We start from the raw sequence: 24,804 nt of genomic DNA, 5'->3' as shown, positions 1-24,804 counted from the left end.
AGCATCCTGAACAGCCAGATGGAGGCCCGCTGAAGAGGAGCTTCTAACCAAGGACTTACCGAAGAAGCCACAGGGAGACCGGTAGGAAGTGCGGAGGGGCGAGAGGCCTGGCCCTGCTCCCAGCGGCAGCTGCTGAGGTTCCGGAGGGATATCAGCTATGAGGGGTTTCCCCTGAGAACTGCGGGAGCTGGGAATAGGTGCCCACTTAACGTCTGGCCGTGTACAGCCATGAGGTTTCTGACGGCCAGGAGAGAGGGCTAGAGACACAGCACCCTCATAAAGGCCCAATACAAAATTTCATCCACAGCCACTCACCCTGGGCTCCGTTGGAGGGAGGGCACCGCGAACTAGAACCGCACGCGGAGATTCTGGGGTTGGTGGCTCTGGGGAGAGAGCCGAAGGGTCAGCCACCAGGATCCCTTTGCTGAGTCACTTCCCCATTTCTCAGAAGTCATCTTTCTTGGGCGGTGCATCCCCTTTGTACCACATCAGCCGAGGGGGTGGGGAGGAAGGAGTAGCCCCACCCTCTGGAATCCCTCTCGCCCCACCCTGCAGCACTTACACCTGCTGAGGAGTACAGCCAGCAGCTCTTTCAGTGACTGAGCCTCACAGACGGCCTGCAGGCAGAGCTGATCTCTGGTGATGGGGAGTTTTGCTGACCTGCCCCAAAGGACCTGGTAAACACCAGCCTTCACGGGCAGCTTGGTCTTTTCCACACACACCCAGGCCCTGCAGAGGCAGCCAAAAACCAGGGATCACGGATAGCTCCAAACAGATGGCCCAGGGCCAGTCAGAGGAAGACAAGTACCATATGACCTCACTCATCTGTGGAATTGATGAACAAAATGAACTAACAAAATAGAGACAGACTCAGAGAGCAGGCAGACAGCTGTTGGAGGAGGACTGGGTGATGGGGGTGGAGGGATTGAGAAAAAAGAAAAAAGAGAAAATTCACTGACACCGATAACAGAGTGGTAATTGGCGGGGGGTGGAGGTAGAAGAGGGGATAAGGGAGATAAGTGGTGATGGGGAGAAAAAGAACAGTCCTCCTTAGGTTTTTCATGTTTAAGAAATACTCATTGAGAGGCATGTAAAAACCCAGAAAAATATAGAGAAGGACATTGAAAAATATCCCCTAGGGTTTTATCACTCAGGGAAAGTCCTTGCTAACATTTGAGGAAGTTTCTATGTCATTTTGTGTGTGTATGTGCAAGATATGAATCTCCATACAGAAACTCAGACACACGTTTTAAAAATGTAACACTCGCCCGCCGGCGTGGCTCAGTGGTTGAGCATTGACCTATGAACCAGGAGGTCACAGTTCGATTCCCAGTCTGGGCGCATGCCTGGGTTGCAGGCTTGATCCCCAGTGGGGGCATACAGGAGGCAGCCAATCGATGATTCTCTCTCATCATTGATGTTTCTATCTCTCTCTCCTTCTTCCTTCTCTCTGAAATCAATAAAAAAAAATATATATTTTTTTAAATGCAACATTTTGTTTTCTTCTAGCTCGGTTTGCATTTTGTGGCACCTCTCCCCACTCCCAGAGACGGGGTGCTCGTCTGAGGGCCCCGAGCCTGCGGAGAGCACAGGTGTCCTGGGCCTCTGGTCTCCGCCATCTTCTGTCTTCGGGGGCGTCTTTCCACTAGAGGTTCACCCTACGAGCTGGCTGCCCCTCATTCCTGACCTGGAGGTCTCCTCCGATCTCTCTCTGAGCTAAGGACAGGCCTTTCGTGGGCTCGTAGGAGCCCATGAAAGGCCTGTCCTTAGCTCAGAGAGAGATCGGAGGAGACCTCCTCACCACCACCCTCCATCCACGACACCACCCTCCATCCACGACAGCCTCGGACAAACCTCTGTGGAACCCCGACACAGAGCACAGTTTGGGAACCACTGGATGCTGAATGTACCACTCGCAGCAGTGACCGCAAGCAAGTCGCTGCAAGTCCCTCACCTTTAGTTCCTCCTCTATAAAACCCGGGGACATTTCCCTGACAGGGTGGCTCTAGCAATTACGTGAAACAATACTAGAATGAGGGAGAAGGTGGCGGCCAAAGAGGCAGACCTTGTTGGCACCGCCCCCCAGGGTCAGACTGGAAATAAAACTAAATTGGCAATGAACTTGTACACATATATGCATAACCCATGGGCACAGACACACAGACAATGGGGCAGTGAGAGCCTGGGGGTGGGGAGGGGGGGACGAGAATGGGCTGGAAGAGGTTAATGGGGGAAAAGAGGACCTATGTAATACTTTCAACAATAAAGATTTAAAAGAAGGAAGGAATGAAGGAAGGAAGGAAGGAAGGAAGGAAGGAAGGAAGGAAGGGAGGGAGGGAGGGAGGGAGGGAGGGAGGGAGGGAGGAAGGAAGGAAGGAAGGAAGGAAGGAAGGAAGGAAGGAAGGAAAGCTAAATTGGGGAACATTCATCTGGAATTAGCAACTGAGGTCCAGCTGAGGAGGAGACATATAAGGAAGGACAGAAACCACCTGGAGATGGGGAGGAAGGGCATGGTGGCTATGGGTGGGCAGTAGGCAGAGAGGAGGGGGATCTCAGCCATGGGAGGGATTTTCCCTGAGAAGATCATGTGCCAAGAACCAATGCCAGCATGTAATAATTACAAGAGTTTGACCAAAAGGTTGGTGAAGCTTGGGGTGGGGGGGGGCTCAACAAGGGTGAGCCACATATGTAGTTTACCTGTTGGAAACGGCTAAGTCACTTCCCCCAAACTTGAATAGGATTGTTAGATGCCAGATAGCTCAGGGCATTTTATTGCCTCCTGTTGGCCAAACACCTGAACAGCTGTAGGCTATTCCCCAAACGGATAACGCTTCTGTAAACCCTTTGAAACCTTACCCTTTGAAGTGTATATTTCCACCTTGCCTTGGGACAAATTGTGTTTAATAAATACCACGGGGGGGGGGGGGGTCCTGAGACAAGGTAGAGTCTTCAGCTCCTTCAGCTGAAGATCCGCTGACCCCAATGCCTTTCAAAGTTATCTTTCGTCTTTGAACTCCTTCTTAATCATCCACGCGCAGCCCCTTTCTCCAGAATGCTGAACCCTTTGTAAGGCTGGGAGAAGAACCCCGGCAATCGCGGCCCAGCACCCAGGCTAGGCTCCACAGCTCAGGGCATGGAGCGGAGATCAGCAGCCCATGTAGCATCCAGCCGTAAAAGCCCATAGGGCTTCTGGCTGCAGAGTCCAGAGCCGGTCAGAGATAAAAGCCCGTTTCTGGGCGTTTTTAACCAGAGGCCAGAATTTTCATTTGCAGCTACTCACCCAAGGGAGGAGCCGAGGAGAGGCTGGGTGGGAAGTATTGGAGAGAGAAACGTTGGCCGGGAGACTTGCACTCGGTGGTACCTTCCCAAAGGGAAGAGGCTGCTTTCCTGAGAGCCACTGGCCCCTCCCAGAAGCCACAGCCAGGAAAAGAGAAAGACCGGCCCCAGTGATGCAGCCGCCCGCCCTCAGCAGCCCTGCCCGCCACCCCTGCATCCCGGCCTCTGCAGAGGAGGCAGCAGCAGGAGCCCAGACTACAGGTCTGGACAGTCTCAGGGAGCTTCCAGGACTGGTTTGGGTTGTGGCTGTCCACCCCCCTATCATGGGAACCTGACCAGTGCTTCCCCCTCACTGGAGAGCTGACAGAACTCCGGGTTTCCAGCTGATCCCACTGGGCTGCATCCGAGGATGTCCGTCCAGCTGAGGGCTGGGAGCTATTCCGGTTGTTCTCAGAGGAGTAGCTCTGGGGTGGGGAAACACACCTACCACGCTCCCTGAAATCTGAAGGGTGCCGCCCCTCACAGGAGACGCAGAGTCTAGACTCCAGACCCCCTGGAAGCCCTTTCAGAAACAGACCTGAGTGCTGCAGGTGGGCAGCAGCTGACAGGCCAAGGCAGGTAGGGCAGTGCCTGGGCAACCCAGGAAGGTTGCTGACCCGTCCCTGGGCCCCATGCTGCTAACAAACTGGCTTTAGAGGGCAGCTTGGCCACTCCCACGCACAGCCACGTCCTGGGGAGAGAGACACAAACTGTGGGTCGCTTGAACCTTCACACAGGTGGCTGAGCCAAAGCAGGACAGGTCTGACCGTGGTCAGCACCGAGGTTCCTCTCGTGAAGCCCAGAAGTGGCAGAGAGAACAGCCAGCCGCAGTCATCAGAGAGCAGGATCCGAAGGGAGCCCCCGGGAGGCACTGAACCTGCTGAGACAAATGCCACCTCACGCTTTCCTTTATCTTTCTTCTTTATGGATTTGTTATTATTTCATCTCTTTTTGTTCTTTCACAAATCTAAGTTTTCTCTTCCCATTTCTTACTCTTTTTTTCTTCTTTCTCCTGCCTTCTCTGTTTTTTCCTTTTCTCATTCTTTGTCTATCTATTTTCTCCTCTGTTTTCCTTTTCATAATTGTTTTCTTTCTCTTTTCTTTTATACAGATTTCCTTCCCAAGTCTTTATTCTTATTTTCTTTCTTTCGTCTCTGCCCTTTCATATTTCTTTTTCTTCCCCTTTTTTATCCTCATTTTTTCCCTCTTCTTCTATTATTGTTCTCTTTTCTCCTTCCTAATTCTCTCTTCTTTTGTGGTTGCTTTTCTTATTGTTGTTGGGATCTTGTGTATGTTTTTGTTTTGTTGTTTTGTTTTGTTCTGTCAGACCTGCACAACAGCCTGCATGACATGGTTGGGGTTGAGCCTCACAGTCAGCCAGCCTGAGAGGAAATTCCCAAAAATGGGACAATAACACTTAAGGCTCAATTACAATAGGAGAGCTCAAATCACTCACACAAGGGACATTCTTAGAGCACCCAGCTCCGAAGATCTAAGAGACTGCACCACTGTCCCCCCCCCCCCCAAAAAAAAAAACAAAACTTACTACATAAGGCCATTCCACAAAGACTGGGAGGCATAACAGTTTGTCTAAAACATAGAAATCAATACAAATGAACAGCAAAATATGGGGAGACAAACCCCAAATGAAAGAAAAGGAGGAAACTCCAGAAAGAGGGCTAAACAAAATGGAAGGAAGCAATTTATCAGATACAGAATTCAAAGTAATGGTTTTAAGGATGCTCAAGGAACTTAATGACAATTTCAAGAAACTCCATGGGAAATACAACAATATGAAACAAGAAATAGAAATCATAAATAAGAATCGGTTGTAAATGAAGAATAACATATCTGACATCAAGAATACACCGGAAGGAATAAAAAACAGATTAGATGAGGCAAAAGACAGAGTCAGTGACTTGGAAGACAAGGTAGAAAAAACACCCAATTTGAGCAGCAAAAAGAAAAAAAAAAAGAATTAAATATCAGGAGGATAGTTTAAGGGAACTTTGGGACACCAAAGTGGATGTATAACAACATCCACATTATAGGAGTACTAGAGGAAGAAGAAAGTGAGCAGGGAATAGAGAACCTGTTTAAAGAAATAATGACAGAAAAATTCCCTGACCTGGTGAAGGAAAAAGTCACACAAGTTCAGGAAGCACAGAGAATTCCAATCATGATGAGCTTAAAGAGACCAACTCCAAGACACATCATAATCAAAATGACAAATATTGAAGACAAAAAAAAAAAAAAAGAATCTTAAAGGAAGCAAGAGAGAGACAGACAATTACCTACAGGGGAGTACCCATTCGAATGTCAACTGATTTTAAAAAGTTTTAAAACATCTAGCCACTGATTAAAAATGGCAGCAGAGTAAGTGGAAGCTACACTGACACGCTCCCAGGACCAAACTGGAAATACAACTATAATACAGAACAACACCGTGAAAAATCAACTGAAAACTAGCTGAAGAGAACCCTTATAACCAAGGACAGAAAGTGGAGACCGCATGGAGACTGGTAGGAAGACACAAAAGGGGTGGCCGGGCTCCCACAGACAGCAGCTAAAGGTCTGTAGTGGTATCCCAGCTGTTCCCACTGAGAACTCTGGGATCTAAACCCCAAGTTGGGCTCCCCAGCCCAGAGCACCGAGACTGAGGAAGGTGCCCACATAATACCTGGATGGGAAAAGCATCAGGGTTGCGATCTGCCAGCCAGAGACAGCTGGAAATGCAAGCACCCACTTAAAGGGCCAATGCACAAAATTTCGTGTGCAGCCGCTCAGCTGGGGCTCCAGAAGAGGGAGGGCAGCGTGGACTGGAGCTGGGTGAGGAGCGTCCAGGGCTGGGGGCTATGGGATTGGAGCTCGGAGGGCAGCCACCCGTTTCCTGCGCTGAGTCATTTCCTCATTCTGAGAAGGGCATCTTTCTCCTGCAGACCTTTGCTGTCCAGGTGGTTCTGGCCTGGGGAAGAGGCAGCCACCACACCCTGTTGGAAGAACGCTCATTCCACACGGTGGTCCACAGCTTAAGGCCAATCAAGGCAGATAACAAGGAGGCTGCAGGCAGAGGCAGGTCTCTGGAGGCTGTGAGTCTCTGCCTGATCTCCTTCTGGGACTGGGGCTAGGAAAAGCAGACACGGCTGCACACCTTGGTCCCTTCCAAAGGCACCCAGCCCCAGCAGAGGGAGCCACCAGCTGTGGACTGCGGAGAGCCCCACACAGGGCACTCGGGGCCAGTCAGAAGCAGCGTCTGACATTGTCCTGCACTGGAGATTGGGAGGCGTAGCAGATCTACCTAATACACAGACACAAACACAAACAGGCAGCCAAAGTGGGGAGACAAAAAACCACCCCCAAATGAAAGAATAAGAGAATTCTCCAGAAGAAGAGAACAATGAAATGGAGATGAGAAGTTTATCTGACATAGAGACCAGAATAATGATGAGAAAATGTAGAGTGAATACTATGAACAACTATATGCCAACAAACTGGATAATGTGGATGAAATGGACAAATCCCTAGAAAAATACAATCTCTCCAAACTGAATCAGGAAGAATCAGAAAACCTGAATAGACCAATAACAACTGATGACATAGAAGCAGCAATGAAAACACTCCTAGTGCCGAAACCGGTTTGGCTCAGTGGATAGAGCGTCGGCCTGCGGACTGAAGGGTCCCGGGTTCGATTCCGGTCAAGGGCATGTACCTTGGTTGCAGGCACATCCCCAGTGGGGAGTGTGCAGGAGGCAGCTGATCGATGTTTCTCTCTCATCGATGTTTCTAACTCTCTATCCCTCTCCCTTCCTCTCTGTAAAAATCAATAAAATATATTAAAAAAAAAAAAAAAAAAAAACACTCCTAGGGAACAGAAGCCGGAGTCTGGACGGCTTCACGAGGGAGTTATTCCAAACATTCAAAGAAGAACTAACACCAATACTCCCCAGACAATTCCAAAACATCCCAGAGGAAGGAACACTTCTAGCTCTTTCTATGAGGCCAGCATTATCCCAAGTCCAAAACCAGATAAAGACACTGCAATGAAAGAGAATTACAGGCCAATATCCTTGATGAACATAGATGCTCAAATCCTCAACAAAATGTTAGCAAATTGGATCCAGCAATATATTAAAAAGATCATACACCATGACCAAGTGGGATTTATTCTAGGGATGCAAGGATGGTACAATATTCACAAATCAATTATATAAGCAAATTGAAAAACAAAAATCACACGATCATATCAATAGACGCAGAAAAAACATTCAACAAAATCCAACACCCATTTTTGATAAAAACTCTCAGCAAAGTGGGAATAGTGGGAGCATATCTCAACATGATAAAGGCCATAGATGACAAACCGACAGCGAGCATCATCCTCAATGGGCAGCAACTAAAACAATTTCCCAAAGAACAGGAACAAGACAGCGATGTCTGTTTTCACCACTCTTATTCAAGATGGTACTAGAAATCCTAGCCACAGCAATCAGACAAGAAGAAGAAATAAAAGTCATTCAAATTGGAACGGGGGAAATAAAACTCTCATTATTCGCAGATGATATGATATTGTACCTAAAAAAAAAACCCTAAAGACTCCACCAAAAAACTACTAGATTGAATAAATGAATTTGGCAATGTAGCAGGATACAAAATTAACACCCAGAAATCAATGGCATTTTTATACACCAGTAATGAACCCTCAGAAAGAGAAACTAAACAAACAATCTCATTGACCATTGCAACAAAAAAAAATTAAGATACTTAGGGAATAAACTCAACCAAGGAGGTAAAAGACTTGGAAAACTACAGGATGTTGAAAAAAGAGACAGAGGAAAATATAAACAAGTGGAACTATATACCCTGTTAATGGATTTATAGAATCAAGCTCATTAAAATGTCCATACTGCCCAAAGCAATCTACAGATTAAATGCAATCCCCATTAAGATACCAACAGCATATTTCACAGATCCAAAATACTCCAAAAATATATATGGAACCAAAAAAGACCTCGAGTAGCTCCCGCAATCTTGAGAAAGAAGAACAAAGTGGGAGGGATCACAATACCAGATATCAAGTTATACTACAGAGTCACCACAATCAAACCTGCCTGGTACTGGCCCAAGAACAGGCCTATAGATCAGTGGAACGGAACAGAGATCCAGAAATCAACCCAAGTCATTACCTCAATTAATATCTGATAAAGGAGATAAAAATATACAATGGAGTAAAGACAGTCTCTTCAATAAATGTTGTTGGGAAAATTGAACAGATATATGCAAAAAAAAAAGAGTTTATACACAAAGATAAACTCAAAATGGATAAAAGACTTAAATGTAAGTCGTGAAACCATAAAAATCCTACAAGCAAATCTCATGCTTTGACCATTCCCCAAAGTCCTAAGTACCTACTCTTGCCAGCCACAGGGGACATAGAAAGCAAAATCTCAGACATCTCTTGTAGCAATGTGTTTATGGACACAGCTCCTAGGGCAAAGGAGACTGAGGAGAACATAAACAAATGGGACTACAGTAAAATAAAAAGCTTCTGCACAGCAAAACAACCCATCAACAAAACAACAAGAGCCCTAGCCGGTTTGGCTCAGTGGAAGGAGTGTCAGCCTGCGGACTAAAGGGTCCCAGGTTCGATTCCAGTCAAGGACACGTGCTGGGGTTTCGGGCTCCATCCCCAGTGGGGTGCGTGCAGGAGGCAGCCGATCAATGGTTCTCTCTCATCATTGATGTTTCTATCTCTCTCTCTCCCTCTCCCTTCCTCTTTCTGAAATCAATAATATATATATATATATATATATATATATATATATATATATGTATATATATATATATATATATATATATATATATATATATATATAAAAGAAAGCCCACTGCATGGGAGAACATATTTGGCAATGATACATCTGATAAAGGGTTAATCTCCAAAATAGATAAGGAACTCATACACCTTAACAAAAGGAAGACAAACAATCCAATTAAAAAATGGGCAAAGGACCTAAATAGACACTTCTCCAAAGCAGACATACAGACGGCCAAGAGACGTATGAAAAAAACAAAAAAACAAACCTCAAAGTCACTGATCATCCAAGAGATGAAAATTAAAAGCACGATGAGGTATCACCTCACACCTGTCAGAATGGCTACCATCAACAAACCCACAGACGAGAAGCGCTGGCGAGGATGCGGGGAAAGGGAGCCCTCGTGCACCGCTGGTGGGAACGCAGACGGGGGCAGCCACTGGGGAGGACAGGAGGGCGCTTCCTCGGGAAGAGGAGCTGTGGAGCTGCCATTGACCCACTCCTGCTGTTAAGCCGCCCGGTCTGGGCCCCTTTGTCATGACCGCCCCAGGAGACTAGTATCGGTGGCTACGAAAGAGGGCCCTGAGGGGTCACCGGCACCTGCAGACCCAGCACCTGTGCACCCGGTGGGACCATGAGGCCTGTCAGAGGCAAGGCCAGCGGGGCAGCGAAGCAAAGGGGCATCCTCCCTGAGGAGGGAGCGCCCCCAGAGGGCTGAGTGGATTCCTCTACTGATGTGCAGACGGGACAGTGAGGGCCAAGGGGGGCCTGGGGGTGCTCGGGTGCGGCATGATGGCCAAACTGCTCTCCAGTCAGGCACAGACAAGCCACCAGGTGTGCGCAGGGTCCCTGTCGCTGGGCTGCAGGCACGGTCCCTCCTCCCCCCACACTGGTCCGGAGGGAGGGGTGGGTTTCCCGTTCACACCGCAGCCACTCAGCATCATGCTCTTCTCCAGCCCCTGTTCCCTGGGCCTCGGAGCCCCATTCCTGCTCCCCAGCTGCTCTGTCAAGTCCCACTTATTCTTCAGGGCCGCTCGTGCCACCTCTTCCGCAGAAGTTTTCCCGGACCCCAGAAGTTCATTCCGTCTCTCTCTGTCTCTGTCTCCCTCTCTCTGGGCCGCTGTAGGATTTTGTTCACCCAGAATCACATGACAATGGAGTTACACAGCCCGCCAGGACCCCCAGGGGGCGCCGGAGAGAGTGCCCGCAGCCTGGCCTCCCGCATCGGCCCCTAGAGCCCACCCACCCACCCCAGTCGCGCACACGGCAGCTGCTTGGCCACCATTTGCCCAGTAACGTCAGTCGGTGCTGGACCTTGGCCTTCCGCATGCCACAGGGGCAGAGCCTCCTGGCCTTGGACTGGCTGGGTAAACAGCGGACACATGTTTGCCGAAGCAGAGGAGGCATGTCGCAAGGGGAAGGTGCACATGCCGGCGAGGAGGCCCAGTCCCGAGAAGCCGTCCTGAGCCTGAATCACAGACGCAGACAAGCTGTCTGGCTGGGGGGCAGCCATCGGCCCTGCCACCAGCCAACACGTGCCATCTGGGTCCCAGAGGCAGGGCCTCTCACGGCCATCAGCTGCGGGCTCTGGGCAAGCACTTAGGTTCCCCTCTGTGAAACGGGTACAAGCCGGCTGGGTTGTTCGGGGATGAATGAGGTCGATCACGGATGCAAAGTGTCCCCCCTGGCTGGCAAGAGGAGGTGCTTAGGACTGTGGGGAATGGTCAAAGCCTGGGGTTGCGATCTTGTTAGTTCTCAGGGGCACCCTTGTGTGATGCAGGCCGGACCCCGGGTCAGCATGTGGGCAGCCCCGCGGAGAGTAAGCCCGGGACATGCCTGCAGGGCAGGGTGCGCAGCCGCTCGGGGGCAGAGCTGGGGGCCACGGGTACAGGGGACGGGGTGAGACTGAGCGAAGGACTTATTCATCCGCGGGCCCTTTAAGGCAGATGGACAGGGAAATGAGGTAGGTTTTGTAAAGGAGGGTGCGCCTGCCTGGATCACTGCGGGGTGGAGGGGGGAGCTTATGGCCAAGGTGCACCTGACTCAGGTTTCCGTTTCCTGCTCCTGTCTGCTCTGCACGGAGCACAGCGCTAACAGTGAGGCCGGGGCCACGATTCAGAGGCAGATCCCGCCTCCACCCCCCGGAGCTGTGTGCCGGGGTCAGCCGCCCGCTCTCGGCAAGCCTCACCGTCCCCGTCTGTAAAATGGGGATGATACGCCGCTTCGTAGGGGATGCTGTGAAGGGAGACATAACCATCCAGGGAAGCGCCTAGCACCTACCAGGGGTGGGCAAACTTTTTGACTCGAGGGCCACCATGGGTTCTTAAACTGGACCGGAGGGCCGGAACAAAAGCATGGATGGAGTGTCTGTGTGAACTAATATAAATTCAAAGTAAAGGAGCGGAGGGGAGAGCAAGAGAACCCTCCGCTCTTTCGGCTCTGCGGGCCAGATAGAACAGCCGAACGGGCCGGATCCGGCCCGCGGGCCGTCGTTTGCCCACGGCTGACCTAGCCGGAACGAGCTGGTAACGCCACCATTCCCAGAGCTGCTTCCTCAGGACAACGACACCAGTGTCTGCAAACGCTTTATTCTATGGCTGGCACTACAGTCCACACCCAGTCGCAGTGTCTTCAAACGACAGCCCATGTTGGCACCAGGCCTCCATGCTCCCGCCGCGGCCACGCCCATGGGCTGTAACTTCCTCCACGGGATGGTACGGCCCTGGGTGGGCCGTTTCCACGCCGCGGTCCCCTCGCTTTTCCCCAAGGATGAGTGGTGACATCAGCTGTGGTTGGCAGGTGACACTCCAGCCTTTTGACATGATTTCAGGATCCTTCTATCCTCGACCTGACCCTCCAGTGCATCCGTGGAGAAACCAGAGTCCAGAGAGGGACAGCATGACCCCAACGTCACACAGCTGGTTAGCCGGGCCAGACCCCCACTGCAGACTCCATTCCAGTGCTCCCTCTCAACCACAAGGGGGGAGGGGGGGCGCTGGGCTTGGACACATGCTTCCTGGGGAATGTCTACTGGAACTACCTTCCTGTGGAGCCGGTGGCACTGGGCTGGGAATCAGGGGCCGGGTCCTGGGCTTCTAACCTGCCATGTGACCTCGGACAAGTCAATCAAGCTCTCGGGGCCTCTGGTGAGCTAATCGCCACTGGTGAGCGGTGAGGGCGTGACCAAGTGTCCTCCGGGCTCTCCCAGGTGCCTGGCCTCACCGGGTGTGGGAAGAAGCCGTCCTGGCTCATCGATGCTGCTACTGTTGCTTGCAAAAGTCTCATCGTCACTAAGCCTGTGCGTCTCACTAGGCCTCCGCAGGTGGATGGCCACAGAGCGCCCGCATCTCCCGCTGGGGAGGCCGGGGCTCAGGAGAAGTGCCCCCCCACGGGGCTGGCCACCTTGCCCAGGAAGAGGACGTCCTCAGCGTTCACGATCGCCATCAGGAAGGGCCTGTTGAACACCATCATCTGAGAGCCCACTCGGGCCGACCTGAATGCAAACACCATGCCCGTGGCCGCGGCCGCTTGGGTCCCCGACTCGTCCACCTCCACCACGGCTTTGTGCACCATCTGCCGGGAGACAACGGGCACCAACTCACCAGGGCTGGGAGGGGCCGGCCCAAGGGCAGAGCCGCTGCCCACGGCGTCACTGTCCAAGGCTCCCCACACCGAGCCTCAGCAGGTGGGGAACGACGTGATGGCGCAGCTGCCGTGCGCCTGGCCAGGTGCCCTCGCGTGTTTCAGCGAATTCTCATGGCGTCTCAGGGCGCCTCGCAGCGAGGGTGGATGCTCTGACTTTACAGAGGGAGAGGGGCTCAGAGGGGTCAGGTTATCGTTGGAGGCCACACAGCTAATGAGGGGAGGAGTCACCACCTGGTTTTGAGTTTTGATGGTTTAAGCCAGGGCTCCTTCCCCCAAGGCAGTGCTGGGTATGGCTTCTCATTGCAGAGGGTAGGAGACCTGAAACTTTGCTTCTTGAAGAAAAAGAGGAGAGAGAAAGAATATGGAATGTGGAGTGGAGTGGGATGGGATGGGATGGGATGGGATGGGACAAAAGGATAGAATAGAATAGAACATAATAGAACAAAAGAATAGAATAGAACAGAACAGAACAGAATGAATAGAATAGAACATAATAGAAAGAATAGAATAGAACAGAATAGAATGAATAGAATAGAATAGAACAGAACAGAAAGTATAGAATGAATAGAATAGTACAGAACAGAACAGAATAGAATAGAACAGAACAGAATGAATAGAATAGAATAGCACAGAATAGAATAGAATAGCACAGAATAGACTAGAATAGCACAGAAAGAACAGAATAGAATGAATAGAATAGAACAGAACAGAATGAATAGAATAGAATAGCACAGAATAGAATAGAATAGAATAGAATAGCACAGAATAGAATAGAATAGCACAGAATAGAATAGAATAGAATAGAATAGAATAGAATAGAATAGAATAGAATAGAACAGAACAGAAAGAACAGAATAGAATGAATAGAATAGAACAGAACAGAATGAATAGAATAGAATAGAATAGCACAGAATAGAATAGAATAGAATAGTATAGAATAGAATAGAATAGAATAGAACAGAAAGAGCAGAATAGAATGAATAGAATAGATCAGAACAGAATGAATAGAATAGAATAGAATAGAATAGAATAGAATAGAATAGAATAGAACAGAACAGAAAGAACAGAATAGAATGAATAGAATAGAACAGAACAGAATTAATAGAATAGAATTGAATAGGACAGAATAAAACAGAACAGAAAGAATAGAATGAATAGAATAGTACAGAACAGAACAGAATAGAATGAATAGAATAGAATAGAACAGAACAGAATGAGTAGAATAGAATAGAATAGGACAGGATAAAACAGAACAGAAAGAATAGAATGAATAGAATCATACAGAACAGAACAGAATAGAATGAATAGAACAGAACAAAATGAATAGAACAGAATAGAATAGAATAGAATAGAATAGAATAGAACAGAAAGAACAGAATAGAATGAATAGGACAGAACAGAACAGAATGAATAGAACAGAACAGAATAGAATAGAATAGAATAGAATAGAATAGAATAGAATAGAATAGAATAGAATAGAACAGAACAGAAAGAACAGAATAGAATGAATAGAATAGAACAGAACAGAATGAATAGAATAGAATAGGACAGGATAAAACGGAACAGAAAGAATAGAATGAATAGAATAGTACAGAACAGAACAGAATAGAATGAATAGAACAGAACAGAACAGAATGAATAGAATAGAATAGAATAGAATAGAATAGAATAGAATAGAACAGAAAGAACAGAATAGAATGAATAGGACAGAACAGAACAGAATGAATAGAATAGAATAGGACAGGATAAAACGGAACAGAAAGAATAGAATGAATAGAATAGTACAGAACAGAACAGAATAGAATGAATAGAACAGAACAGAATGAATAGAATAGAATAGAATAGAATAGAATAGAATAGAATAGAACAGAAAGAACAGAATAGAATGAATAGGACAGAACAGAACAGAATGAATAGAATAGAATAGGACAGGATAAAACGGAACAGAAAGAATAGAATGAATAGAATAGTACAGAACAGAACAGAATAGAATGAATAGAACAGAACAGAATGAATAGAATAGAATAGAATAGAATAGAATAGAATAGAATAGAATAGAACAGAAAGAACAGAATAGAATGAATAGGACAGAACAGAACAGAATGAATAGAATAGAATAGGACAGGATAAAACGGAACAGAAAGAATAGAATGAATAGAATAGTACAGAACAGAACAGAATAGAATGAATAGAACAGAACAGAATGAATAGAATAGAATAGAATAGAATAGAATAGAATAGAATAGAATAGAATAGTATAGAATAGAACAGAAAGAACAGAATGTCTCTGGAAGCAGATGCTCAGGACCGCTGGCTCACCTGAGTCACCTGGATGTTGGAGTGGTTGGTGAAGCCGGCCAGGTCGGCGCGGGAGGTGAAGAGGTCCCTGATGCCCAGAATGGGGAGGACTTTCTCCAGCTGGTAGGAGCCCTCGATGGAGAACTTGGGAAGGTAAAGCTGGAGCTTCCTGGAAGAGAAGAGAAGAGGACCTTTCTAGACTCTTCTTTCCATTGCACAGGGTGGTCGGCTCACTCCCTTGCCGTCTCCCCTCAGCTCCACGTGACCCTTCCCCCCCCGGCCTACAGGAGAGCCCGTGCCACTCTGGACTGGGACTGGGCAGCCCAGGGCTCACTGCCCACTCCGATGGCACCGCCAGGAAAGCAGCGTCCGGCCCCACCCCCTGCATCTGGGCCAGGCCCCCGGGCTGGGACGTCCCCGGATGCCTCTGGGCTCGGAGGCAGCTCCTGGGCTGGGTGAGTCCTTTGCCCCCCAGCAGTGGCCCCAGGGGACAGGATCTCCCTGGGTGGGTGCAGGGCGAGGCCGGCCAGTCCCGTCTGAAATACCTCTTTGTGAGCTTCTTGAGCCACTTGGTCAGGGTCTGCTGGTCCAGGCCGGCCTCCACCTTCTCCATCCGGCCCTCGCTGGGGAGAATGAAGAGGGCGGTGGCGTTGCCTTGGTAGGGGAGCCCCACGACCCTGCAGTAGAGGCTCCGGTCCAGGAGGTAGTCAAACTCGTCCTCGCGCCTCATCATGGGCACCTGCACCGCCGTCTCCGGGGTCACGTGGAAGTCCTGCTTGCGGGTGCTTTGGGGGTCGAAGCGTGTCTCCCACTTAGCTGGAGGCAAACGCGGACAGAAACGGGAATTCTCAGCTGCAGGGGAAGAGCTCGGACAAGGAACCCATCCCCCAGAGATCATCCCCTTTAGAGCCACCTGGTCGGGAGCAGTGGCTGCTGAGCCCCACGGGCCCCTTTATTATTTGGGGGCTGGAACGTTCCAGGGGGCTTTTGCGACATTTGCAACGCAAGGAAGTCAGTGTTCACGTCCTTGGGGGCCCTCAGACCCCCTGATGTTTGCTTGATTCTCCGATGCAGCTGGAGGTCAAATCTCCAAGCAGAGAGGTGAGAGGGAGGCTGGCTGGTGAGGCCACGCTCTAGCTACACATTCTATTTCTCTTTCCCCAGCGTTAGCTGCGCATCGAAGGTTGGGGCGAAGGTTTGTAAGGTTTCCTACTGGGAAGTCCTCCATTAGCTCCTGCTCAGCCTGCTTCCGGGGGCCGGGAGTGGGGGGGCGGTGATCAGAGCGATACACATAGTTATGGGCACCTTCTTAATAGCCAACACCCCCTTCGTTTGTTTCACAGCTGTCCTCTGTTGTAATGGGAATAGCCCTGGGAGGGGGTGGAGAAGCTTAGACTCCAAGCTCGATACCCACTGTCCGTGGCCATAGGAAAGGGGAGGTGGTTGACATTTAGCTCCTTTTCTCCCTTCCCTTCTCCCCTCCACTCCCACCCTTCCCTCCCCTCCCCTCTCCTCCGCTCCCCTCTTCATCTCTCCCTCCCGCCCTCAGCCAGCCCCACCCAGGGCACCGAGGGCCTCAGCCTGCAGAGCAGCCATGGTCAACCCTTGACATCTTGTGCGCACACACCCCAGGGACTCACACTGGGCGGCAGGCACGCCACACACCCCAGGGACTCACACTGGGCGGCAGGCACGCCAAGAACAGGGTAATGTTGCCGTCGTCCGACACAGAACACAAAAGGGCCATTTTGGTCTATTCGCAGCGGACGGCTGCTGTGTTGGCTGTTGTCCTTTTCTATCTGACGCTCTAAGGCAGGGGTCCTCAAACTTTTTAAACAGGGGGCCAGTTCACTGTCCCTCAGACCGTTGGAGGGCCAGACTATAGTTTAAAAAAAAACTATGAACAAATTCCTATGCGCACTGCGGGCCCGGGACGAGTCAGCTGCTAAGCAGGACAGGCAGCGGCACCCGGCGGGCCGGATAAAGATCCTCGGCGGGCCGCATGTGGCCCGCGGGCCGTAGTTTGAGGACCCCTGCTCTAAGGGAGGAGAGGTCCGGGTCCGACTCACATCAGGCGCTGCATGTTCTGAACATTCTCGCGGCCCAGCGGCGGGAAGGGCTGCTTCAGAGGCGGGGCCGGGAGTGAGAGCTGAGATGAGGAGGGACCCCTGAGAACTGTCAGGGCTGAGTCTGGGGCTTCGCTCTCGGGGAGGGGAGACTTCAGAGGAGCAGGCTCTTGTCCCCGGGTTTCTTGGCAAAGGAAGGAGCCCCTGTAGGACCGTGAGGATCGGGGCAACGGGAGTGGCCTGGGCCCACGGTCCTGCCCCGCGCAGCCCTGGGTCCGTTTCTCTGGCACAGTGGCCACGACCCACTCCCGCTTCAGAAGCTGTGACTTCAGGGGTCCCCAGGGCCTCCAGGCAGGAAGCAGCTCTTCCCCAGCAGGGGAAACTGCACCGTTATGAACCCCCCCTGCCCCGTCAGAGCACCTCTTACCCACGCCGCCGGCCGCGGCGCCCCACCCACGGGCACCAGGAAGGACCGACCTACGCCCCCCTCTGTGTGGGCGGAATGGAGGCTCTTTCCGTTTGCTTGTGTTGTTGCTGACCCCCACCTGAGGGTATTCTTCCTTTGACTTTTAGCGAGAGTGGAAGAGAGAGGGAGACACAGAGAGGGACATGGATGGGAGAGGAACACATCGATGGGTTGCCTCCTGCGTGAGCCCCGACCAGGGCCTGGGTCAGGGAGGAGCCTGCAACCAAGGTACGTGCCCCTGACCGGAATCGAACCCGGGACCCTTTGGTCCGCAGGCCGACGCTCTGTCCACTGAGCCACACCGGCCAGGGCTGGAGCATTCTTTTAACAAAAGCAGCTGAAAAGAAAGAGGACGCGCAGGTGGGAGCCCGAGGGTCTTACCTTTAAAGAAGATGTAGCTCACCATGACCATGACCTCGGAGCTGTCCAGGTCTTTCACCAAGTCCACTATCCTGCCTTCCGTTTGCTTGGCCACGTAATCGTTGATCTGCTTCTGGGCCCCCGCGGGGTCCTCGAAGTTGGTGGGGACAGCGTCCGCCAGGTACAGCGTCCTCATGGCGCTCAGGAAGGCATCCCGGATGCGCACCGCGGGCCTGATGAACAGCGCGCTGCCCAGGCTCAGCTGCAGGTCCGCCCGGGGCCGGCGCAGCTCCTGCAGCCGCCGGTGGAAGCCCTGGTGCAGCTCGTCCTCCTCGGGGCCCCCCTGGGCGCGGAGGCCCAGGCCCTCCAGGATCTGCGCCTTCGTGCCGGCCCGCGCCCCCAGGGAGATCATGGCCAGCGGCATGGAGATGCTCACGGGGGAGAAGAAGATGTTCTGGTTGGGATTGGCGGCCACCAAGGCCCTGAAGAGGTCGAAGGTGAAGTTCCCGTGAGCTGGGGCGGCCGTGGCGGCGACCGGCAGCTCCCTGGCCCTCTTCTTGGGCCGCCAGGAGGGCCGGTGGTGGAGGCCGGAGCCCTGCGGGCTGAGGAGCGCCAGGCAGAGGAGCAGGCGGAGCTGCATGGCGGCGCCTCTGGTTCTGGAAAGGAGAGCAAGAGGATGCGCTCAGGAGGCATGTGGCCCGCGGGGCTGCTCAGAGGAGAGCCGGGGGCGTGAGCAGGCTGACTCCCAGAGAGCCCACCACCAGAGCGGCATCCGAGAGAGGCTGGGCCGGCCGGCCGGCGGGGCTCAGTGGTTGCGTGCCAATCTGTGAACCAGGGGGTCACGGTTCGATTCCCGGTCGGGGCTCAGGCCCGGGTTGTGGGCTTGATCCCCCGTGTGGGCGTGCAGGAGGCAGCCCATCCGTGATTCTCTCCCGTCACTGATGTTTCTCTCTCTCTCCCTCTCCCTTCCTCTCTGAAGTCAATAAAAATATATATTTTAGAAAAATGAGTCAAATGCAGGCACAGACCTGGAGCTCGAGGAGTGTGAGCTGTGGGTGTGGCAGCACCTGGCCAGAGCCACACCTCCACACCTGAGACCCCACTTCCTCGGCTCTGCTGTGGGGTGCCTGCCCCCCCCCCTCTCTCTCCCTCTCTCTCTGGCCTGGCAGCAGCCAAGCAAAGGATGCCACACTGCTGTGATCTGCCTGACGGAAGCCTGTGCTTGTGTGAACTCCCTTCAGCTGGGCACCCTACCCCCCTCCCCCCACCGGCATCAGGCCCCAGCCCCAGTGCGAGCACTGCCAGAGCCACGTGACCCACGCAGAACCAAACTCCCACGGGCCCTGGCCAGCTGCACTGGGCATTGCTGCAGAGCACCTGCCGCTGCGGTTTGGGGGTGTGGGGGGGGATAGAGGGGCGAAGGGGAGCGGGGTGGGGGCGGAGGGGGCAGAGATACCAATGAGCTCAGCGGTCGGGCAGCACTGGGCTGCAGTCTGGTCTCTGAGCCAAACGGAGTGACTCCAACAGCTCACAGTCACTGGCCCTGGCCCCAGACTGCACCTGAGCTCACAAAGGAGGCCCATGTGGAGTGTTCTGTCTGCAGAACCTTGGACTCCCCAGAACCGCATGGCCATCGCCCACCTACTGCTGGGCGCGGCTCTGACCTCACGGGTACCAACTCCTTTAGCCTCACACCCACCCGCGGAGGTAAGTGCCTCTGCTCGCCCCACTCCACAGATGGGTCATCCAAGGCTCAGAGGCTGAGTCACTTGCTAGCAGCGGCAAAGCTTGGGCTCAGACCCGGTTCTGACTGTTCAAGGCCGCACTCTAACCGGCCCCACCTCTGGCTCCCCGCCGCCTCCTCTGTTTCTGCGTCGCAGCCCCCGGTTCTGTGTCCCGGGCATCTGGGCAGAGCCAGTCCCTCATGTGCAGATAACCAAGGAGCACCGGCCTCCCATGCCCACACGCGGCCCGGCCCCCAGAGCCGCCCCCGGGAGGCCTTGGACAGAGGCGGCGGAGTCCTCTCCCAGCCATTCCAGCGGGTCTGTGCCCCGTCCCCTGGGCGCCTCCTGCCAAGGGAGACCCCCCTCGGGAGCAGGACGCCTTCCGCTGGGAAACAGGCGCCGCTCCGCCCTGCCACCACCCAGAGGAGCTCCTGCTCGGACGGAGCCCAGAGGCAGCTGGCGGGGGAGAAGGAGTGACTGCTTCGGCCTCCCCTCCTCCCCTCCTCCCCTCCTCCCCTCTTCCCCTCCTCCCCTCCTCCCCTCCTCCCCTTCCCCTTCCTCCCTTTCTCCCCTTCCCCCTCCTCCCCTCCTCCCCTTCCCCCCTCCTCCCCTTCCCCCTTCCTCACCTCCTCCCCTTCCCCCCTCCTCCCCTCCTCCCCTTCCCCCCCTCCTCCCCTTCCCCCTTCTCCCCTCCTCCCTTTCCCCTTCCTCCCCTCCTCCCTTCCTCCCCTCCTCCCTTCCCCCCTCCTCCCTTCCTCCCCTCCTCTCTTCTCCCCCTTTCGCCCCTCTCCCCCTCCTCCTCCTCTCCTCCTTTGTTCCCCTCCTCCCCTCCTCCCTTTCTCCCTTCCTCTCCTCCTCCCCTCCCTTGACCTTGGCCCAGGCCTCCCTTCCCCTCGCTGGGCCTCAGTTTATTCCCAAACAACGGCGGGTCTGTCCCTGTGGGAGCCAGCAACCCTTCTCCCGGCAGTCCCCACCCCCCAAACACCAGAGACCCGATGGGCCAAAGCCACTTCTCCAGGGGCCCACGGGGTCTCCCCGAGGAGCCGGCTCTCCTTGGAGAGGCCCCCCTTCCTCAGGCTCCCTGGCTGCAGGTTGGGACCCAGAAACCTTGCTCCGTGCGGGCCCCCTCTTGTATTGAAGCCACTGCTGACTAAGAACCTATTAGGACACTCGACGAAGATCAGGCCACTTAATCTTCACACAGCAAGCATCGCTGACCTCATTTCACAGGCGAGGAGACGGAAGCCCAGCTGAAAGGCATCGCTGTCCCAGCCAGTGGGTGAGGCCGGGGTTAAACCCAGTTCCCCCGGCTGGTGTCCACGCTGCGCCGTGGCGCCCTGCACGGCCCCCAGGAACGGCACGTGGTTCCTCCCGCGTCACCCCCACCCCCACAGCTCCTGGTGCGCACCCCGGTCTCTCCAAGCTGTTCGCCCACATTAGCTCCTGTTACAGTCCTCCACGGAGCTGCTGTCTGATCATCAGCACCGAAGAGGAAACAGAGGGTCAGAGAGGACCCCCCCCACACACACACCAGAATGTGGAGGCCTCGGGGCGCTCACCGCAGGGTTTCCAGTTTGAACACCCAGGCTTTGCCGTCTCACTTCGGGGCCTCTGGTGGAAACACACAGCCTTGACAGCGGTGTGCCCACTTCGAGCCAGGAGTGGGTCTGCGCCAGGCCCTGTGAGCCTGCACCCGGGAGAGCGCCCCCGGGGTGCCCGCAGAGCCTGCCCTGGCGACTCCCCTGCGCCCGAGGCCGGCGTGTCCGAGGGAAGACAGCAGGGCAATCGCGCTCACGTGGGCTCCGGGCCAGAGTGACCCCGGGGCTGCTGGAGGACAGACCCCGGCAGTTCTCCCACTGACCCCCCAACATCCATGGGCCCCGAACTGGCTGGTGTTTATTCCAAATGTTAAGCAACCAAGTCCCACCAGGTCAGTTTTGGGCTCCGCTGAGGCAGGTGTGTGGCGGGGGAGGGTCTGTCCACCGTGTGCTAATTCCAGAGGAAATGTGCCCCGGACCCCACATGGAGAGGGAAAGCCAGCACCCCAACTTCCCTCGGGCCCTGACGACCCAGGGGCCGCGCTTCCAGAGAGCAGGCCCTGGGGAACGTCCCCACCCCTCCCCCTCTCCTGACCCTCGGGAAGGCTGGTCCGTCCCTGCCACCCTCTTCAAGGAAGCCCCTTCCACGTGTCCCCTGGCCACCGCCCCTCCTGCCCGGGGCCGCTCTCCACAGCGTCTGGCGGTCCAACCACAGACAAGGTCACCTGCTCCCCAGCCTGCGAGCGGTGCTGCCCATTCATGGGGTAAAATTTAACTCTGGTTGTGTGCCCGCCCACCAGGCGCCTGGCCCTCGCCAGCCTCAGCCTGGCCTGCTCTGACCTCAGCCGTGTGTCCTCCTCCGGGCACCTGTCCTCGGGCACCTGTCCGTCTTCTCTTAATCCCTCAGATGCAGCGAGCCCGTCCCAGCCCCGGGCCCTCTCCGCCTTCCTCCCGGGCAGCCTCTCCTAGGCCCCAGCCTCCGGGAGCGGGTCTCGGGGAGCAGCGGCCTCCCCTGCCGTGCTGTACAAGCGCCTCTCCGCGGCTGCTGTCAGTCACACAGGCGCAGCTGCTCTGCATCCTTGGTTGCCACCTCTCCCGCCCACGAGCGTAGGTGCTCACCGTGGGAAGGGCCCTCACCTGCTGCTCGCTCACCAGTCAGGGAGATGCCTCCGAGGAATGAATGAATGAATGAATAAATGAATGAACGAAAGAACGGACCCCTCTCCCGTTCTCTGTAAGGCAGGGGGTCAGACCACACCTAAGCACGGAGCAGGGTATCCAGAGCGAGCGCCCACAGCCCTGGGCTCACGGCCAGGTGCCCTTGAACCCCTCCCCCACGACTGCCCAGCTTCAGTGTCCTATCTTTCTTGGTTAAAGCCACGTCCTTAAGGCGGGACCACACAGAAAGGCCTGCACTTCAACGCACTGCTTGGTGAGTTCCGTGATGCGTTCACACCCGCGAAACCATCGCCACCACCAGGGCCCAACCCACATCCATCACCTTCCAGCGCCCCCAGTCCCCCCAGTGCCCCCCGCACCCCACCGCCCCGCTCCCCCGCCTCGCCCCGGGTCAGGCTGCGCGGCTCCTCCCTGGAAGATGGTGTTGGCCCCGGGGAGCAGTGTCCCTCTCATTGCTGCATTTCTTGCCGCTGGATTCCTTAGGGAAACTGAAAGTTCCTCTCCTTGTGAGTCTCCGTTTTGTTTATCTAACACGTGGCCAGAAGGCGCCGGCGGCTCCAGCGGCTGCGTGGGCCCTGCTGGGCGGCACCTCCCGCCCGCAGCCCGGTCCCAGGGAAATGGGTTACACCGGTTATTTTTCCCGCTTTCTGAAGGCCAGAGGGGCCAGGCAGGGCTGGTTTAGGGAGCCCTCCCGAGCCAGGCTCCCCGCCTGGGGCTGCTGGCCTTCGGAGGGGCCATTGTGTGTCGTGGGGAGGTGGCTGCTCTGGGCGCTGTGGGGCGTCTGCAGCCTCCTGCTCTCCATTCACGGGGTGTCAATGAGTGGAGACCCCCTCCAGTGTGACAACTAACCTTCCAGGTGTGGCCAGATGTGCCCCCGGGGCGGGGGGGGGGGCGGTGAAACCAGGCCTGGGTGAGAGCCATCCCCGTAGTCAATCATAATTGATCCACAGTCACGCCCAGAGGGGGCTGTAAGTTGCGTCTCACCAAGAGAAACTGAGGCTCGGCACACGTGGTGTCACGCCCAAGGTCACCTCTGCCGCCCCTGAGGCCTGCGCCCTTCGCTACACTGCGGGGTTCCCTGCCCACTCCAGCACCTCCCGAGGGCTGAAGCCCTCCAGCCCCATAACCGCCAGCCCGTTCCCGGACCCTCCTCACCGGCCCCCAAGCCCACGGCCCGTGCGCGCCGTGCGTCCTTACCCTGTGCCGGGCGAGGGTGCAGCAGAGACCGGCTGGAGTGGAGCCAGTACTTGTCACTGACCCAGTGGGGCTGTGGCTCCGCCCCTCCCCGGCCCCGCCCCACCAGCCTGCTGGGCCCTGTCCCTGCAGCCGCCAGCCAACAGGTTTCTGGCAAAGCCACCTGGGGGTCACCTGCCCACTGCCCGGCGAACCCCTAAGGGGGCTGAGGGAGGGAGGCTCAGTAAAGGAACAGGGGTATCTCCCAACACCCCAAAATATGCCTCTTTGGGGATGATCGCTTTAGTGGGGTTCATTTTTTTTTTAATCCTCACCCGAGGATATTTTTCCACTGATTTTTAGAGGAGTGGAAGAGCGAGGGAAAGAGAGAAATACCGATGACATCGACTGGTTGGTTGCCTCCTGCACGCGCCCCGACCAGGGCCCAGGCCGGGACGGAGCCTGGAACCGACGTACATGCCCTTGCCCAGAATCGAACCCGGACCCTTCGGTCCGCAGGCTGTCGCTCTGTCCACTGAGCCAAACCGGCCAGGGCTAGTCTGGTTAGTTTTAAGAAACAGCCCCCAGGGAGAAGCCCAGAGCCCCAGCCTGCAAGGGAAACATCCTTCTGTGGGGGGACCCGCCGCCCTCACCACCAAGGGCAGGTGTGGGCCCCCTCGGAGGCCTGGCCTGGTTCGGGATTCCTGTCACCGTGGTCTTACCTGACGGCGGCCGTGCAGGTGGTGGCTTCAGCTCTGGGGAGAAGAGGCTGGACAGGCACAGGGCGGGCGCTCTGGGCAGCTGGCCCCCGGGCTGGTTCCTGGCCCAGCGGCCACTCTGCTGTGCTGGGAGCTACAGACACATACCCTCACCCCACCCCCGCCCACCGTCTCCGTTCCTCCCTCTGGACTAAGGACCAACAAAAGCAGATGAACAGGAGAAAATCATGCTGTGATGTATGCGCACGGGCACCCTATACACATGGAACGTGCATACAGGGAGGCAACACGTGACATTTTGGACAAAGGAGGCAGGGAGGCAGGAGCGGGATGGGGAAGTACAGGGGGTGAGGAGGAGCGGGCACGGGGCGGGAACGCCCTGTGAGGGGCCAGAAAGCGGGGGCGGGCGGGTGTTGGGCTAAGGCCCGGCCTGAAGTCCTCCGGCTCACCACACTCCATCGGCTCAGGCCGACACCCCACAGCTCCTTCCGGAAGCAGGTTTCTCTGC

General features: G+C 54.5%; 1 protein-coding gene across 15 annotated transcripts; it reads right to left on the bottom strand.

Annotated features, from left to right (window-relative positions):
- Nucleotides 1–11,696: 11,696 nt before the first annotated feature.
- LOC308252018 (plasma serine protease inhibitor-like) lies at nucleotides 11,697–24,427 on the bottom strand. Of its 15 annotated transcripts, XM_080675864.1 has the most exons (6): nucleotides 20,795–20,839; nucleotides 19,420–19,523; nucleotides 17,985–18,619; nucleotides 15,617–15,887; nucleotides 15,093–15,240; nucleotides 11,697–12,701 (listed from the first exon to the last, which is right to left on the bottom strand). In XM_080675864.1, exons 3-6 carry the CDS (start codon nucleotides 18,601–18,603, stop codon nucleotides 12,498–12,500), a joined length of 1,242 nt encoding a protein of 413 aa, XP_080531990.1. In that variant the 5' UTR covers nucleotides 18,604–18,619; nucleotides 19,420–19,523; nucleotides 20,795–20,839; the 3' UTR covers nucleotides 11,697–12,497. The 15 variants fall into 15 exon arrangements, with proteins under 15 accessions (XP_080531990.1, XP_080531981.1, XP_080531985.1 ...); XM_080675855.1 differs by lacking the exons at nucleotides 19,420–19,523; nucleotides 20,795–20,839 and adding an exon at nucleotides 24,300–24,427; XM_080675859.1 differs by lacking the exons at nucleotides 19,420–19,523; nucleotides 20,795–20,839 and adding an exon at nucleotides 23,602–23,653.
- Between the last annotated feature and the right edge of the window lie 377 nt (nucleotides 24,428–24,804).

This window comes from Plecotus auritus, assembly GCF_963455305.1.
Source record: "Plecotus auritus genome assembly, chromosome: 1".
NCBI lineage: Eukaryota > Metazoa > Chordata > Mammalia > Chiroptera > Vespertilionidae > Plecotus > Plecotus auritus.
This window is presented reverse-complemented; position numbering and strand designations above follow the sequence as displayed.

Bases quoted from the DNA above. Each gene is read 5' to 3' on its own strand.
- LOC308252018 (XM_080675851.1), bottom strand. From the start codon at position 19,709: ATGACCCATCTGTGGAGTGGGGCGAGCAGAGGCACTTACCTCCGCGG. The intron at 18,620-19,662 runs GTGGGTGTGAGG...TCTCCTTTCCAG, and splicing joins AGAGGCACTTACCTCCGCGG to AACCAGAGGCGCCGCCATGC. The intron at 15,888-17,984 runs GTAAGACCCTCG...GTTTGCCTCCAG, and splicing joins GAGCTACATCTTCTTTAAAG to CTAAGTGGGAGACACGCTTC.